Raw genomic sequence first — 18,096 nt, 5'->3', positions numbered from 1 at the left:
TGGACGGAAGCGGAACGGAAACGGAAAGTTTGACAGTTGTCACAAATGACATCAAGATGCCTAACCGAAGTCGATTTGATTCTAACTAGTTTTCAATCCAACAAGTAGGCTTATTCAGATCGGGCTTTTCTGCTGCCGCTGCCGTTCCGCTTCCGCTGTCATTGCGTTTGGGCCTTTAATATGTTATGACTCCAAAGCTTGTCCATATAAGATGTTGCTGTGCAATGTGAGATCAGGAACCGGAAAAAGGATGACGTGTAGAGGCCGGAAATCGATGTCAGATGCCATTTTGGAATCCAAGATGGCGGCCATCGATTCAAGAAAAAACTGTCAAATACCCTACAACATGGGTATTTTCGGATAGAAGATGACATGTAGAGACCGGAAATCGATTTCAGATGCCATTTTGTAATCCAAGATGGCGGCCATCGGGTCAAGAAAAATTGTCAAATACTCTACAATATGAGTATTTCCGGAAAGAAAACGACGTGTAGAGGCCGAAAATCAATGCCAGATGCCATTTTGAAATTCAAGATGACGGCCATTGGTTCAATAAAAACTGTCAAATACCTAACAATATGGGTATTTTCGGACGTGTAGAGGCCGGAAACCGATGCCAGACGCCATTTTAAAAACCAAGATGGCGGCCATCGGTTTTAAGAAAAACTGTTAAATATCCTACAATGTAGGAATTTCCGAAAAGGGACGACGTGTAAAGGTCAGATATACATTCCAGCCGCTATTTTGGAATCCAATATGGCGGCAACATGTTTTCCATAAATAAGGCTTACCAAGCATATTGCGTATAATTTATTGTGTATAGCGTATCATTGAGCAAGATCGCAACGTAACGTGGAAAATTCCTCAAAACAATAAAATGCTTTGATTTGTTTTATTTTTTCTATCGTAAGCTACAGATTTATTCCACATTTTATTTTCTCTTTCGATAACAAAGAACCAACCAGCGCTGTCATGTTTTATGCATTCTAGTCACTCTCGTTCTTCCACACCGTGAGATGGGTCTCGACTTCCCTTATCAAATCTTGCATTTTTGCACTCCGTTCAACATTGCTGTCCAATGTGCAGAAACTTTCGACCTCGGAGAAATGATTTAGTTTTAACTCGATTTCTGCCGCACCAGGTGGTGGATGAAAATATCAACCATATTCACTGATAGAAAAAAATAAAACAAAACAATTAAAAGCGTTTTATTGTTTTGAGGAATTTTCCACGTTATGTTGCGATCTTGCTCAGTGATACGCTATACACAATAAATTATACGCAATATTCTTGTAAGCCTTATATATGGAAAACATGTTTTTTTAACTATTTCGTTTATTTGGAAGGCTCAATCACGTTAGCTTTACGGAGCCGATAGTTCATTGTTCTTTGTTTGTAACAACATTCACTTAATTCTATGTCTAGTAGGAGTTGGGCCGAATACTCGCGGCTTACTCGAGGTAAGAGAGGTACATTGTCGAAGGATAAGATCAGGGGAGGAGCTTGGGGGTAAGGTTTTGTTGTCTCATCAGAGCGTTGTCACCAGTATGAACGGTAGTGCGGTTCTAGTTTCGTCTGGAGTTCGATCGGCTATGGTGACCATGGAAAACATGTTGCCGCCATATTGGATTCCAAAATAGCGTCTGGAATCTATATCTGGCCTCTACACGTCGTCCATTTTCGGAAATTCCCACATTGTAGTGTATTTGACAGTTTTTCTTAAACTGATGGCCGCCATCTTGGATTCCAATATGGCATCTTGCGTCGATTTCCGGCCTCTACACGTCGTTTCCTTTCCGGAAATACTCATATTGTAGAGTATTTGACAGTTTTTCTTGACCCGATGGCCACCATCTTGGATCCCAAAATGTCGTCTGGCATCTATTTCCGGCCTCTACACGTCGTCTCCTTCCAAAAATATCCATATTGTAGGGTATTTGACAGTTTTTCTTGAACCTATGGTCGCCATCTTGGATTACAAAATGGCATCTGACATCGATTTCCGGTCTCTACACGTCATCTCCTATCCGAAAATACCCATGTAGTTGGGTATTTGACAGTTTTTCTTGAAACGATGGCAACCATCTTGGATTCCAAAATGGCGTCTGACATCGATTTTCGGTCTCTACACGTCGTTCCTTATCCGGAATACCCATATGGTAGGGTATTTGACAGTTTTTCTTGACCCGATGGTCGCCATCTTGGATTCCAAAATGGCGTCGATTTCCGGCCCCTATACGTCGTTCCCTCTCTGGAAATACCCGTATTATAGGGTATTTGACAGTTTTTGTTGACCCCATCGCCGCCATCTTGGATTCCAAAATAGCGTCTGGAATCTATATCTGGCCTCTACACGTCGTCCATTTTCGGAAATTCCCACATTGTAGTGTATTTGACACTTTTTCTTAAACTGATGGCCGCCATCTTGGATTCCAAAATGGCATCTTGTGTCGATTTCCGGCCTCTACACGTCGTACCCTCTCTGGACATACCCGTATTATAGGGTTATTTGACAGTTTTTCTTGACCCTATGGCCACCATCTTGGATTCCAAAATTACGTCTGGCAACGATTTCCGGCCTCTACACGTCGTCCCCTTTCCAAAAATATCCATATTGTAGGGTATTTGACAGTTTTTCTTGAACCGATGGCCGCCATATTGGATTCCAAAATGGCATCTGACATCGATTTCCGGCCTCTACACGTCATCCCTTTTCCGGTTCCTGTTCTCACATTGCACAGCAACATCTTATATGGACAAGCTTTGGAGACATAACTGTAGTAACGTGCATAACGATTTCGATCAAGTGATCTTTCGACCAAGGAGAAGAATCCAATGTAGAATAGGAGATCCGATGGAGAAAGAGATGAATATACAAAAAGGGAAATTGAGCTAGGTTGAAGATGTGTATAAAAGGAATAGGCAGAATAAATGAAGTTTACTTTTGTGACAACTAATGAAGCAAGTGTTTTAATCCCTGTCCGATAGGGAACCGAAGGATAAAGTTTAATTATTTCAGTGACGACTAGGATGAACAAATAGTTAAAACTAAGTAAAAAATTTGAATCGCGTGTGAAATTTACAAAGCCGCAACGGGCGATTTACTGGTTCGGTCACCGCTGTTAAAATTTGAAGATTTTCCCTGCGCTCCCGCCGAAAGTAAACGGAGATATTGTTTTTTGCAGAAGAAAACGGCGTGGTTGAGTCTTTTGTTCTGCTAGTGGTGTTGGTTTTCATACCTTTTAGCAGAACGTTTTGCTGCCTTTCTTATCAGTAAGATAAATTTTGGTGGCAATTGTAGGCTCAGAAATCGATTGGTGTTTTAGCAGGAGTGAAAAATTGTGAAAAGAAGAGAATCTAAATAGTTACAGAAAAGAATTTTTTTTTTTACGGGAATGCCATTTTGCGACTGGCCATTTTGTTTGCAAGGAAGAGTGCATATAGTGGGGTGAATGACCGGGTGAACGACCGGGTGCCACTGGATATTTATACAATTGGATCCCTGAGTATCGAAGATTTTCAACGTCAACCATTGATGCTGCTGTTGGTGGTGGAATTTTTGTGGTTCTTGCTGAAGGTATTGCTGTTACTGCTGCTGCTGCTACTGAGGTTGTGCTGTGCTGATCATCAATTTATAGCTGGTTTGTTGACCTTTTTGCATTGTTGCTGGTGGTTATACATCGGTTGCTTTTGAAAAGGCTTTAAGGTACGTGATTTCTTTTTCTTTTGGATTTATTTTGAGGTTAAATCTTATATTAGATCGGTTTATTTATTTTATTTTTTGTTTATTTTGTGTGTGTGTATTGTGTTTTTATTGATCAAAGGATGCCGTTGTCTACCAATACAGAACCTTTCCTTCCGTGTACTATACCATTTACCCAATATTTAGAACAACTTGAGTGGATGTTCATACATAATAATTTTGCAACGGATGATTATAAATCATCGTTTTTAGCCGTGTGTGGAACGGAAGTTTACTCACAGTTAAAACTTTTATTCCCTGGGCGCGATTTTAAAGATCTTACTTACAAAGAGATTACTGAAGGGCTAAAAAAACACTATGATAAGGCGGACTCTGACGTAATTCATAGTTATAAGTTCTGGACACGTAGGCAAGGTGAATACGAGAAGGCTGTAAATTTTGTTCTTGATGTAAAGAATTTAGCTGAACAATGCGATTTCGGCGCCTTTAAGGAAAGGGCAATACGCGATGTGCTTGTCATTGGAACTTTTGACCGTAATTTGCAGAACCGTTTGTTTGACGAAGAAGACCTCACGGCTAGTAAAGCGGAGAGAATTATAGTTAATAAAGAGATAGCTTCAGACAGGACAAATTTATTAAAGAGAGATGATGAACCAAGAGCAGGGGTGATTGCAAGACTTGGACGTAGGACAAATCGATCACCAATTAAATCGGATTTTAGAAGAAGAAGCCCAAGTGATAGCAGGAACCATTCGTTTCGTTTCAGGAATAGGAGTCGTAATAGCTATAACAATGACAGCCCTACTAAACCATCTTATTTTTGCTCATTTTGTAAGAAAAGGGGTCACACACGGAAATACTGTTTTCGTCTTAAAGCTAAAAGTCCGCGTAAGTCTAAGCCTAGTGTGAATTTTGTCGACTCCCCGAAACCTACAACCTCTGATTCTTCTGGGCTTTTCAAACGTTTGAAAAACGAACTGGAACAAAATAGCGATGATGAAGATTTTGCATGTCTTATGATATCTTCGGTCAATAAGATTAATGAGCCCTGCTATATTGAAACAGCTATTGAAAATAGAATGCTAACTATGGAGGTCGACTGCGGTTCCGCTGAAACCGTCATTTCAGAAGCATTGTTTCTACGAAATTTCAAACATCTAACTTTGGAAGGTTGTAATAAACGGCTAGTAGTAATCGACGGGAAACGATTACAAATTTTGGGAAAGGTTAATGTTTCGGTACAGCTCAACGGAAAAATGCGACGACTCTATTTGATTGTACTACGATGCGAAAACGAATTCGTGCCCCTAATGGGAAGGACCTGGCTGGACGTATTTTTTGACGAATGGAGGAGAGCTTTTACACGGCAGATGGTGTCTTCAGATTGCATTAACTCACTCCAGGAAGAGGAGATCGTGCAGGATATAAAGCGTAAGTTTCCAAATGTTTTCAACAAAGATTTTTCGCGTCCAATAAATGGATATATTGGTGATTTGGTTCTGAAAGACGATACGCCCATCTTCAAAAAAGCATACGATGTGCCTTTACGGTTAAAACAGAAGGTTTTAGATTGCTTGGATGATTTAGAAAAAGATGGTATTATTAAACCTATTGAAGCGAGTGAATGGGCCTCGCCAGTTGTAGTGGTGGTAAAGAAAGACCAAGACATTCGTCTTGTCATCGATTGTAAAGTTACAATAAATAAAGTAATTGTTTCTAATTCGTATCCTTTACCTTTGATCCAAGACATTTTTGCCACCCTTAGTGGATCTAAAGTTTTTTGTTCGCTAGACCTTGCTGGTGCATACACTCAACTTTTATTATCTGAACGATCAAAAAAATTTATGGTGATAAACACCATTAAGGGTTTGTATCTTTACAATCGATTACCTCAGGGAGCGGCATCAAGTGCAGCAATATTTCAGAAAGTGATGGATCAAGTGCTCCAGGGTTTAGAAAACGTGGTATGTTATTTAGACGACGTTTTAATTTCTGGAAAAAATTTGGAAGAATGTAAAGCAAAACTTTATTTAGTTTTGGAAAGGTTGTCCAAAGTCAATATTAAAGTAAAATTAGAAAAATGCAAATTTTTTGTAAAAAAAATTACCTTATTTAGGTCACGTAATAACAAACAAGGGGTTATTACCTTGTCCTGAGAAAGTGAAGACTATTCGCGAAGCGAAAGCTCCGGGAAATGTCACAGAACTAAAGGCATTTTTAGGATTAGTAACGTACTATGCGAAATTTATCCCGAATTTATCATCCAGAATTAGCTGTCTCTATGGCCTATTAAAGAAAAACGTTCATTTTGTTTGGAGTACTGATTGTGAAAAGGCATTCAATGAATGTAAATATTATCTTTTGAAACCAAGGCTACTAGAGTATTTTGATCCGGAAAAACCTGTAGCAATCGTGACTGATGCTTGCACATATGGTTTAGGTGGAGTGATGGCCCATGTAATCGATGGTGAAGAACGGCCTATAAGTTTCGTTTCATTTTCTTTGAATAACGCTCAAAAAAATTACCCAATTTTACATCTCGAAGCGTTGGCCATTGTCAGCACTGTAAAAAAATTCCATAAATTCCTGTATGGAAAAGGTTTCACTATTTACACCGACCATAAACCCCTCATTGGCATATTTGGAAAAGAGGGAAAAACCGCTATTTCAGTTACAAGGCTACAGCGTTATTTAAGAGAACTTGCCATTTACGATTACGAAATTGTTTACCGTCCTTCTAGTAAAATGGGGAACGCCGATTTTTGTTCCAGGTTTCCACTTCCTGAAGAAATACCTGCAAATCTAGATAAAGAATATGTTAAAAGCTTAAATTTTACTGACGAATTTCCACTAGATTATAAGGAAGTTTCAAAGGAAACCAAAAAAGACGATTTTACAAGACAACTGATAGAATTCATTGACAAAGGTTGGCCAGAACGTTATGACAAGAAATTCAAAAATGCTTATGCCATTCACCAGGAAATGGAAACCGTAGATGGATGTATTTTATTCCAGGATAGAATTATGATCCCTGATGCTATGAAACGAAAAGTATTGAAATTGCTTCATATAAACCATTCTGGTATTAGTAAAATCAAGCAACTGGCGAGAAGAAGCGTATTTTGGTTTGGTATGGATACAGACATTGAGGGATTTGTCAGATCTTGCAGCATATGTAACGAAATGACCGCTGTTACAAAACCTGCAACGTTTTCCAAATGGATTCCAACCACAAAACCTTTTAGCCGCGTTCATGCGGATTTTTTCTATTTTGACAAGAAAATTTTTTTGTTGATAGTTGATAGCTATACCAAATGGATTGAAGTAGAGCACATGCAGCATGGGACAGATGGGAAAAAGGTCATAAAAGTTTTTCTAAGCATTTTTGCCAGGTATGGATTACCAGATGTACTGGTAACAGATGGAGGTCCACCATTTAATTCAAATTTATTTGTCAAATTTTTCGAAAAACAAGGCATATATGTTATGAAAAGTCCACCATACCACCCTGAAAGTAATGGGCAGGCAGAACGGATGGTGCGCCTGGTCAAAGATGTTTTCAAAAAGTTTTTAAGGGATCCTGAAACGAGGAGATTAGACACTGATGAACAAATTGCATATTTTCTCATCAACTACAGAAATATTTGTTTAGGAACTGACGATAAATTCCCATCGGAGAGGCTTCTCTCCTACAAACCAAAAGTTTTATTAGATTTGATCCATCCAAAGAGTAGTTTTGAAAATAACTTAACGAAATCAAATGACGAGTACCAAAATAGTAATCCTGTAGTTACACCACCAGATGCTTTTGATCGTCTAAAACCTGGAGACCTGATATATTACAGAAACAATAATAAAACAGACATACGGAAGTGGCTACCCGCAAAATTTATAAAACGAATATCTTCAAATATTTTACAGGTTTCTCTTGGTGGAAAGTTGGTCACAGCACATAAACGTCAGTTAAAGTTGTCAGACTCTCGCCGAAAAACGTCAAGTCGTTTTGTTTTTCATGGAGAGAGCTTTATACAACCGCCTGTGCAGGCAGTCAGCGTCAACACAAGCACCAACACCAACGATGACATTGCAACGCATGAAATTAAAGAGAGCATGGTCACCGAAAATAGAGCTCAGAAAAGGAGGAGAGAGGATGATGAAGAAGATAATGTAGGTGTGTTAAGCTCTAGTTCCGAATCTGAGTTCTATGGTTTTGCAGCTGACTCGTTTATTTTTCGGGAGGAAGCAGCTTTCGAAGAGTTGAGACCGGAAGTACAAGAGCCACTTCGAAGATCTGGGCGAAGATTGAAGAAGAAACGCAAAGAAGATTTTTTATATTATTGAACTTAGCTTTCGAATTTTGTTTTGCAAATTTCCCTGATTCCGTATTACATTCGTGAATTTTCATAATTGAATAGTATGATGAATTAAATTTGCATTCGATTATCTATATTCTTATCAGTTTTCAAGTAATACATTATTAGAGATGAATAGTATTTACTTTTGAAGGGTTAAGGAATTGTAGTAACGTGCATAACGATTTCGATCAAGTGATCTTTCGACCAAGGAGAAGAATCCAATGTAGAATAGGAGATCCGATGGAGAAAGAGATGAATATACAAAAAGGGAAATTGAGCTAGGTTGAAGATGTGTATAAAAGGAATAGGCAGAATAAATGAAGTTTACTTTTGTGACAACTAATGAAGCAAGTGTTTTAATCCCTGTCCGATAGGGAACCGAAGGATAAAGTTTAATTATTTCAATAACATATTAAGGAAGTTCATGTGTACACTAGCGCCGCGTAGTGTGAGGGTTCTGAAATAATATGACGATCATCCGAAAGGACTTAGTCATCTGAACAACTTTGCTGAAGACAGTAACCTTCTATAAGGCCAGGTTCTAGAGATACAGCTTATACAGGAAATTCACTTGCACACTAGCGCCGCGTAGTGAGCGTGTTCTGAACTGACCATCATCCGAAAGGACTTGCTCACCTGCACAACTTTGCTGAAAAGAGCAACTTTCTATATCACCAGGCTCTCGAGATACAGTTTATATAGGAATTGCACATGCACACTAGCGCTGCGTAGTGAGAGAGTTCTGAACTAATATGGCCACCATCCGAAAGGACTTGGTCACCTGAACAACTTTGCTGCGGACAGTAACTTTCTATATGGTCAGGATCACGAAATATTCTATGTTGGAAATATGATCCATATATTATAGCGCCCGTCATAAGTAACATAAAAGTGAAGCGCCTCTAGCGGCGTAGTTCCCAATTTAACCTGAATCCAATGGCACAGGCTTGTTGGTCTAACCCAGTACAGCAACTTTGTCGAAGACAGTATAGCTTTATGTATTGAAACAAATGAGATAATCCACTACAGCCCCCATTAGTGAAAATCCCATAAGCTGTGGGTATCCTTATTCGTGGATAGCCCGGCAATAAGGATCCGGCAATAAGAGATACCGGCAATAAGGATTCCTGACTGTACACTCAACTTCCAAATGCAGAATTTCAGGTTTTATTATGCATTTTTAACAGAAATACACCAATTTGAAGTTGACCAATTTTTGCGCGTTCTAGACTTTATTACAAAACATGACAAGATTTTTGATGGAATGTTCAGATGACGATTCGATACGAAAAGCATCGAATAAGTTTTCAGAAATTTCCCGATCAGCGGCATTGTTTTTGAATAGTCCATATGCAGCAATCTTCTGGTAAGTTTGTTGACGGTAAATTTTCCGGAGATCTGCGGAATGAAGCAGTTGCAGACAAATTCAATGCCAACATTTCGAAGGGACGTAATTGCATTTGTAAACAATGGCTTTAGTTGTCGATTTCTCGCGAATGAAAGCTCACTCATGAAAATGGGTTTTTATTTGCGAGAAATCAACGTCTAAAGCCATTGTTTACAAAAGCAATTACGCCCCTTTGAAATGTTGGCACTGAATTACTGAACGACATCACCAGCTGTTTCCATTAAAGAGCCTGGATTTATAAAGAGGCGACATGTCAAAATTGGAACAATCGATTGTCTGTCAAAGTCATAGGAAAAGTCATTCCAATCGAGCAGAAGACCTGTCAAATGGATAAGATGTCGCCTCTTTATAAATTCAGGCTCTTTAGTTTCCATCAATCTCTTTCAACATCTTTCAATTCTTCGCCAAATAACATTCTTGCTTGATGAGGATTATTCCTTCATTTGATATTGTTTGTTGATTCCACAGCGATTTTGAGTTTTAAAGAAAGAAATCCTCATATGTATAGAGTTTATATTAGGAGAAGGATATGCGTCAAATTTCTCCAATAACACAATCGCAGAATTTTATAATGCCGTTTCAAAGCGAGCGAAAATGTCGATGTCATGCAAGCGACTAGGTAGTTGTTTCCAAACCCCGTTCAACGTCAGCCCTCTACAGTTGCGGACCGCCCATTGGCCACTCGATTAGACTCTATTCGAACAATCACCAAAAGTTGATACCTATGAACATTTCTTTTTTTAATTTTCGCGACAGGAAACTCAAAAATGAAATGATGCTTCATTAGCTCTTGCAAATTGCCAACAGAATATTCCATTGACAATTTCCCACTTAGTGCTCCTTAAAAAACGGTTCCAGATCCTCGACCTGGCCGAAACATCACCGAACCACAACCGAACGCCGATAAAAACGACTCCATCATCAACCGATGATGCGATGGGAGAGGTTATTAGCGCTTATAAATACACAAAATTTCAATTTCCAACCGTGCGGGTTTTTGTTCCACCCCGTGGAAAAGCGCTCTCGCTGCTACTGGCTCCATTGTGCAGTTGGAGAGTCGGCGGTACAGCTACAATTGCCACACTGCCAACTGTCTGCCATACACACAAAAAGTGCATTCCACGCGCAATTTTCACATACGCAGCATCGCGAAGGGCGACGGCGATTTGCCGCTGGCGACAACAACATATCCTAACAAACGTTTATCCCCACCCCCACCTCTTCCGTTCCCCTCCCCTATGGCGTAGAGTTTAGGCAGGATGTTTCAAATTTGCAATTATAATTGATCGGTTCGTCCAGTTTAGGGGGCCTGGCCGAAAAAAGGACTCAGCGCACAACGCCCCTCCCTCCTCGGGCATATGTATGCATTATTTAGCGCCAAAACTATTATTCAACGCGACGCCGCGGCCGTCGTCACCGCGCGGTGCAATTAGCAAACGCATTAAGTACCTTTTTGTGATGCCGCGTTCCGTTTGTGTGGGTGCAAATAGCCGAAATGATTAGGTTTTCTTGCCTCCCGGGTTCTTGGTTCAGGAAAATGAACAAACACGCGCCGGGTTTCCAATAGCTCTTGTTTATTTTAAAATTTCTAAATAAAATATAAATATATTGTGTTGGTTAATAGCAATGATAAATTTTCAATAATTCAACTATACAAGAAATATTATCACGAAGACAAGCGACTCGTCCCCGCTAGCTCATCATTAGTAGATAGATTCCTCTCCTCATTGCAAATTCACTCGTTCTCGTGCCTATTCTCGCAATTAATTAAAACGTAACCTATTAGTACTTGTTTCTTTTCCAACTTAACCTATATCAAATCATCGTATTACGTGTTTTGTAAATAGGTTTATCAACACAGGCTTCCATCGACTCGATTCGCCCACTGTCACTCTACTAGAAGATGCAACAATAGTCTATTTCTTTATATGCACTTTGATAATATCGTATCGTGTAACGGTGTAACTGACTTTGGGTACATCTCTATAGACACTCATCTACCAAATCTATCCTACCCACATATTCCAGTTTAGCTTGGTAGAAGATAAACGCCATATATATTCTATTATATAGGAATACTTCCATCTATAAAGAAACGATGGTCGCCGCCATCGGATTACTGTTTGTCCAGAATGTGAAATATTAGCTCAACGATTATTTGCTGGTCCAGGTGGAGACTGTTGGCCTGCCGGTTCAGAGTACCGATCAGTTCATTATCCAAGGCGTTCATGTACAGCGGGCCCAACTTGTTGAACTGACTGCCAGCTTCGTAGGAAACCTAGGGTTAAACAAATACAAACTCACTGGTACAGATCGTGGCGACTAACAGTAGCGTTTTGTTGTACTTACATTTTCGGAGTCCAGCATTATTCGGAGACCGATTTTGAGGAATCCGTTGGATGCTAGCAGATCGAGGAAGGCGACCAGTGCCGTACATGCACTCTTGGCCACCTGTTCCGAAAGTTTCGACATGTTGATGGGATCGCCCGGGTGATTCGATTCTTCGTCTCCCTAAGATGTTGGAACATTATAGATCATCTATCGCAACTGATCACCGGAACAGGACGACTTACCTGGATGATGAAGACCTCGGTCCACCGGATTATGTGATTGGCATTGGAATAATCCGTTCCCCTGTGTACTCTTATGCTAGGCACTCCATTCAGTGGTTTCTTGTCGATCGGAGACAGGACCCTGTGAATGTAACCGAATATTAGAAACACGTCTCCAAAAACTTCTACCGTTCAACATACCCTATATTGAAGTTGAGATCATTCTCCGTCCATTCGATGCTCACAATTTCCTTCTGGCTATCTTCCCCTTCGACCGGTCCGCAAACGATCCTATAATCTTTCATATTCTTCAGCGCATCCTTGATGGTATTCATCTTAGCCGGTGGAACCTGAACCATCAATCCATCCTCAACGATGCTACACTTTCCAACCAGTCCGCTATTTGGCTTCAGTACTCCATTCAAAACCAAGAAGCTAGCTCCCGTCACTGCAATCGAACAAAAACTTCAAACTTCCCAAACCGTTCGACCACCAATTTCCAATTACCTTTCCGAGGCTGACCTTCAATGTTGATAGCTTGCGTCGAGTACTGCGCCGTCTCCGGACATCCGGAATCCGTATTCTGAATGCACACCAGATGGCCATCGGCTACCTTGCTAAAGTTCCCACCCAGAGCTAGGATCGTTTGATCGTTGGACCCGCTCAGTACCTTCATCACCTGTTCGTACCGATTGCGCGGTATCAAAATACTCGTCTTCCGATCCTCAATGTGAATCACCATCCCACGAATAGTCGGAATCGTGTACGAGTAGTTCCTGAAATCCGCCAGCAGCGTTATAATCGTCTGAGCGATTTCCACGTAAACCGAATCTCTCTCCCGTACGCTCACATGCGGACTGGGATAGTAGCGGTACAATGCTCCTAACCGCAGCATCAACCTCAGTGGCAACACTTTCGCCCACGGTACTTCCCATCGATGGATCAACACCCCCACCAGATAGGGTGCATCCGGAATTATCACATTCTGCATACACTGATAGGTTGGCCTCACGTACAGGAAACCACCGTGGTTCTTCGAGCCCAGGAAATTCGGCATCTTCGGCGGACTGAATCCCAGCTCGCCGACCGTACTGCCACGATCCGCATCCAGATAGATGTCGTTCAAATGTACAAAGATATCCTTCGGCAGCAGCTGCGAATCGCCCAGCTCCAGCAGGATGACTATCTCATCCTGACCGACGTAGTGCATCCCACGGGTGGTGAAATTGATCACAGTCTTGTTGATGCAGCAGCTCAGCTCCACGATCGTTACCTGTACGTGGAGGTTGCACTGCAGGGCGAAGGTTAGCGTTCCGTCGCGCAAACTCGCTATCAGGGCCGCATCGTTCTCGACGTCGATGTGTTTGGTCTCGGTTTTGGTAATCTGCTTCACGATCGGTGGCAGCTTGTTCTCGCCCGGCGGAATCAGCGACTGGATGGCGCTCGGGATGGCTGGCGGTTCCTCTGGAAAGAAGAAAGGTAAAGGTAAGGCACACTGTGAGTGAAGTCAACAGTGGGGTTATTGAGAATCGAACTATAGGAATTCATCTATTCATTGGAAGTGGATAAGGTTCAGCGAAGGCTCATCTGCTGATTAAGAAACCGTACAAATATAAATACAGTAGTGATCCGGGTTTTTGCCGACATAAAGGTGGTTCTGGATGTGTTTGTAGACCTTGGGAACTTTGATGAAGCTTCCGTAGGATGGTCTCTTGAACAGTCTGCAGGACAGCAAGAATGAACCTAACGGATTTTGAGATCGTGACTAACGACTTTGAAATGGATTAGGTACACTCCTCTAATCCCGGTGAACCCTGGGTTATGTCTGGAGGACTGCGAATATAAGTAAAATGCATTTAGACTGCAAGACCGAAGAACTCGTGTTGCCATTAAGCTGGGTTTAGATCAGGCAAGTCAAATGATCAACTCAGTTGAATTCAATTGGCTTGAAAAGTTGAGTCTGGTTCAACTTTTTTTTCAATTCAAGTGAGTTGATCAAGTCAGTTGAATGGCATGGTTTACACGTTCAATTCGCGTTCAAGTCAGTTGAATTCAACTGAGTTGATAATTTGACTTGCCTAGTCTAAACCCAGCTTTATGGTGTATTTTCAGGTTGGTATAAATACAGGGGTATTTCAGGTTTTTTAAGAGTGGACGGACACGCGTGACAGCTTAGTTGCGAGCGATGAGCTCAGCAGTGTTGGTGTTGGTAGAGATCGGTTAATCGCTAAGGATGTCCATGTTCCCAACATCTCACCTCAAAATACAGGTGGTATGGTGGTATCTATGGTGGTATGTTGTTGTATGTGGCACATGGCTTCTTGCAGAGAACGAGGGGACCACGAACGTGGACGTAGACATGTTGGATGACGGCACACGAGAACCCATGGCCGATTCCGGAGTAACCCACACTAGGCTCGGTGTAGCTGGTGTGGATAGTAAAATATGCGGTGATGTGAATGGGCCTACTGGCTATAGCTGATTTGCTTCTGCATGTTCCATCATCACGAAAAGAAGTCCATGAAAACACAAAGCTTGAAATGTCAAAAACTAACAACGAAACAGTCTAGATGCCAAACAAAATGTCTAGACCAAGAAATCCGTAAGCTCAAGTTTTCAAAAGGGCTGAAAACCTGTTTTCATAGTTGAAGAACTAATTTCCTTTATTTATTTGATGTGTAACTGACTGATTCTTAAGGGGGTATTCCCAATCTTTTGCCTTTTTTCGGCCTGTTTTTCAATTATTTTTTTTTCAAGGAAAATGAATAGTAATGCGCCTAACTCTTTGGGATTCTTGTTTATTGAACATTAAAGTTTACAAATAAATTTTTTTCGACATAAAAAAAGACATTATTGACGTCACAAAATGGCGGCAAACAGACCCCTGTTCGCCGCAAACGCCTGGACGGGCGAAGACTTTTCTCTGGAACGGCTTCATCTGAAACAGATTTCGTGATGAAATAATAATCTGCATAAGATTCTCTGGAGCTTCTCCCATTGGCAGCAAAAAATCTAGCAAATTAACAAAATGGCGGCCATATGAAAAAACAGGCGATTTTTAGCCCGCTTTTTTGCAGCTTTAAGGTGCTTCAAACAATGTTAAATGTTAATATTTTTGGCTGAAAGTGGGAGAAGCTCCAAAAAATTTAATAAGGAACAAAATGCGCAAAGATTCAAGTCCATATCTCTTATAGTTTCTGAGAAAAATCTTCGCCCGATAAAAAAAATGTGGTTTCGAGAAAAACGCGTTTAAAGTTTTGACTTTAGTTAAAACCATTTGGGGGTTCTTACCATTAGTCAGCTATGCCTGGACACCGAATTCGCTGATCGGAAAACGGCTTGTTGGGATGAAAGTATATAGTCTAAAGTACAAATAAACGTGAAAAAAAAAATTTGATTTTTTGAAAAAAAAGATCGGGAATACCCCCTTAACCGATAAAACTGACAACTCAGCTGTAGCAACTGGGTATCAGAATCGGATTACTACTGATTGATTAAAGGACGCTATACAAAGTCCTTTTCTGTGGCGTTCTCTTTGCTGTCAACAGCAGCAGACGATGGGTATCATAGTCATAGCATAGAGGTAACTCTAAGACCAGAAAGTCCCGAAGAAACGTGCTCAACTTTTTGGCTCAGCTCTGGTACTATCTTCGGTCCCAAGCTAATCGATTCACCCCTCGAAACATAGGAAAATTCACTAACCCCTCATTTTATCTGTCAAACTTTCATAGCGAATCAAAACAAACATAGTGTAGTACTGGAATTTATACCAGAATGGGGTACGTTAATCGATTTGCTTGGGACTAATAGGCTAGTCAAGTCGTGAGCCAATTTAAAATCGTTAGTTTCGTATTGATTGTTGGTCATAGTCTGTATACTCGGCAGCAATCATTGTGTGGTGCTTGCTCAGTCGATCCATTCGACTTTGGAAACAAACAGTTCGTGATGAGTTTGTAAGTGAAGACCACGATTTGCGTCCACTGCAATGGGAGCGCTATGTCCCCTTCGGCGATAATGCCTTAATTGGAAATCACTGGATGTGAATCCTGTTCTAATGAAAGAAATCGGAGAAGGTCGTGTTTTTCCGATTCGTCATTTGGCATGAAACTGTTCTGTTGGTCAATAGGACAGACTGCTGATTGAAATATAGTGCCATTTTTGAAAGGGTTTGGCGGAGGTTTATCAACCACATAGACAACACAGTAGACGTTATAGTGGTTCGATTGGCTGGCAGGCGTCATTCTTCGATTTTTGATAAATCGGCACGGCCCAAGACGATACCGGAGTGACCGTGACGAGAAGGACAGAGGCAGCCAATAAAAAAGGGTGAACGTTTTATAAAGCGGTACGAAGCCCTGCGAACCTTGGAACAAATCGGTCAAGTAAATTCAAATATCTGAACCGAGACAGTTCAACAACCCAGAGCCCCACAAGGGGAGGTTCCAATAAATTCAGGGTTGTTACAGAAATACCGTTGTTGAATCCGCAAAATTAACGCCACGACATGTGGTCATCCAGGATCCCAAATCCGCACCATAGAACAAACTTACAACTCAAATACCCACACAAAATTAGGAATACACTCAACAACAATTTTGGATACAGCCTTAAACTTTAATTATATCGAACTTCTAAGACTTATAGTCTAAGTAGTGGTACTTGAGAACTTGACACTGAGTAAGTTTATATGTAGTGGATGAAATAATCGTATCTGTAAGAAATTATTTGAACGGAATTAAAAGAAAATTACTTACCTAGGCCAAAAGCTCTTCAGCCTTAAACTATAAAAGAAATTCTGAGCTGAATTTCAAGGAGTGTAAGGAATTTTTAACCTTTTCGGGACGGATGGGTCATATATGCGTACTCTCAACTCTCACAAGTGATAGTTAGCGCCATACTATCTTCGGCAAAGTTGTATTTTCAGATGTCAATTATACAGTACACAAAGAAGTTAATAACCAAACATGACGACACAGATATTCAAAACCTTATGAATATTTTATGTTTGAGAACATGCACTTGATACTGAATAGGGGCGATACCCTTAGCAGCTAGACATGCATTGCCATGTTGATTAAGCTTTAATTCATAATTCAGCATAAGTTTACTCAACCGTAATATATTCTAGGGTCTTCAACTCGGTCTCCAAATGGTCTTTGAGTTCCGATAATTTGAACTACTGGATCAACCACGATGTCCTCAGCAATGATATATGTTCAATCAGATGCATACAGGATATGTGCACCATCCACGATTCATATTCATTTTCATTTTAATTTGGAGGTTGGATGTGGAGGTTTGTTGACGATATCTTCAGCGTAGTTAAACGGGAAGCCCTTCTACAAATTTAAGATGAGGACAGGACTTACAGGAAAACAACAAGCACCAAAAGAGTTATCCCCTATACTTCCAATCATTCGTTCCAGCAGAAAATGGCCGCCTTCCACCACATGATCCATCGGATGCAGACTCTTCCTCTCAGCGATACAGGAAAGGTTAAGGAATTACAGTACAACTTCGAAACAGCGAGACTCAACGGATACAAGAAGACCACAATCCAGGCAATCATCGATAAAAAAAGCGAGAAAATATGCCAACATCCAATGGGTGCTGAATTTGTGTTAGACCCAAAATCATCGAAATACCCTTTTATTTCAGTAATTTTTGCTCAATTCAAGGCTGCTTCAAGGCCAGAATTTTACATTCTTGAACTTTGCGAGATTTCTGACTTCAAGCTCTTGGACTAGAACAACATTTCAGTATTCCGACACTTCAAAACATTGGCTAGAGAATTAAGACGAGTATGCCAATTGAGTTGAGGAATTCTAGGCATAATTAGAAAGGGGGGAGGGGAATTTACAATAGAGTTTGGCTGGAAATTTCAGGTAATTTTGAGAAAATCTGCGTGCGCAAAGACCAGAAGGTCCCGAAGAAATGTGCTCAACTTTTTGGCTCAGCTCTGGTGCTATCTTCGGTCCCAAGCTAATCGATTCACCCCTCGAAACATAGGAAAATCCACGAACCCCTCATTTTATCTGTCAAACTTTCATAGCGAATCAAAACAAACATAGTGTAGCA

General features: G+C 40.7%; 1 protein-coding gene across 1 annotated transcript in view; it reads right to left on the bottom strand.

Moving 5' to 3' along the window:
- Positions 1-11,023: 11,023 nt before the first annotated feature.
- Positions 11,024-18,096, bottom strand: part of Sara (Smad anchor for receptor activation) — a 37,893-nt gene continuing 30,820 nt past the window's right edge. The window contains exons 4-8 of the mRNA XM_065216657.1: positions 12,526-13,482; positions 12,220-12,466; positions 12,040-12,160; positions 11,816-11,977; positions 11,024-11,744 (exon numbers count right to left, since the gene is read on the bottom strand). Of these exons, the coding sequence (XP_065072729.1) occupies positions 11,583-11,744; positions 11,816-11,977; positions 12,040-12,160; positions 12,220-12,466; positions 12,526-13,482 (1,649 nt within the window). The 3' untranslated portion in view covers positions 11,024-11,582. The remainder of the gene's footprint in view (positions 11,745-11,815; positions 11,978-12,039; positions 12,161-12,219; positions 12,467-12,525; positions 13,483-18,096) is intronic.

This window comes from Ochlerotatus camptorhynchus, unplaced genomic scaffold, assembly GCF_037179485.1.
Source record: "Ochlerotatus camptorhynchus isolate MF236.1 unplaced genomic scaffold, CSIRO-AGI_Acam_v1.1 ptg000066l, whole genome shotgun sequence".
In the NCBI taxonomy this organism is placed as follows: Eukaryota; Metazoa; Arthropoda; class Insecta; order Diptera; family Culicidae; genus Ochlerotatus; species Ochlerotatus camptorhynchus.
Note: the sequence above shows the minus strand (reverse complement) of the source record. Positions and strands in the feature narration are given on the sequence as shown.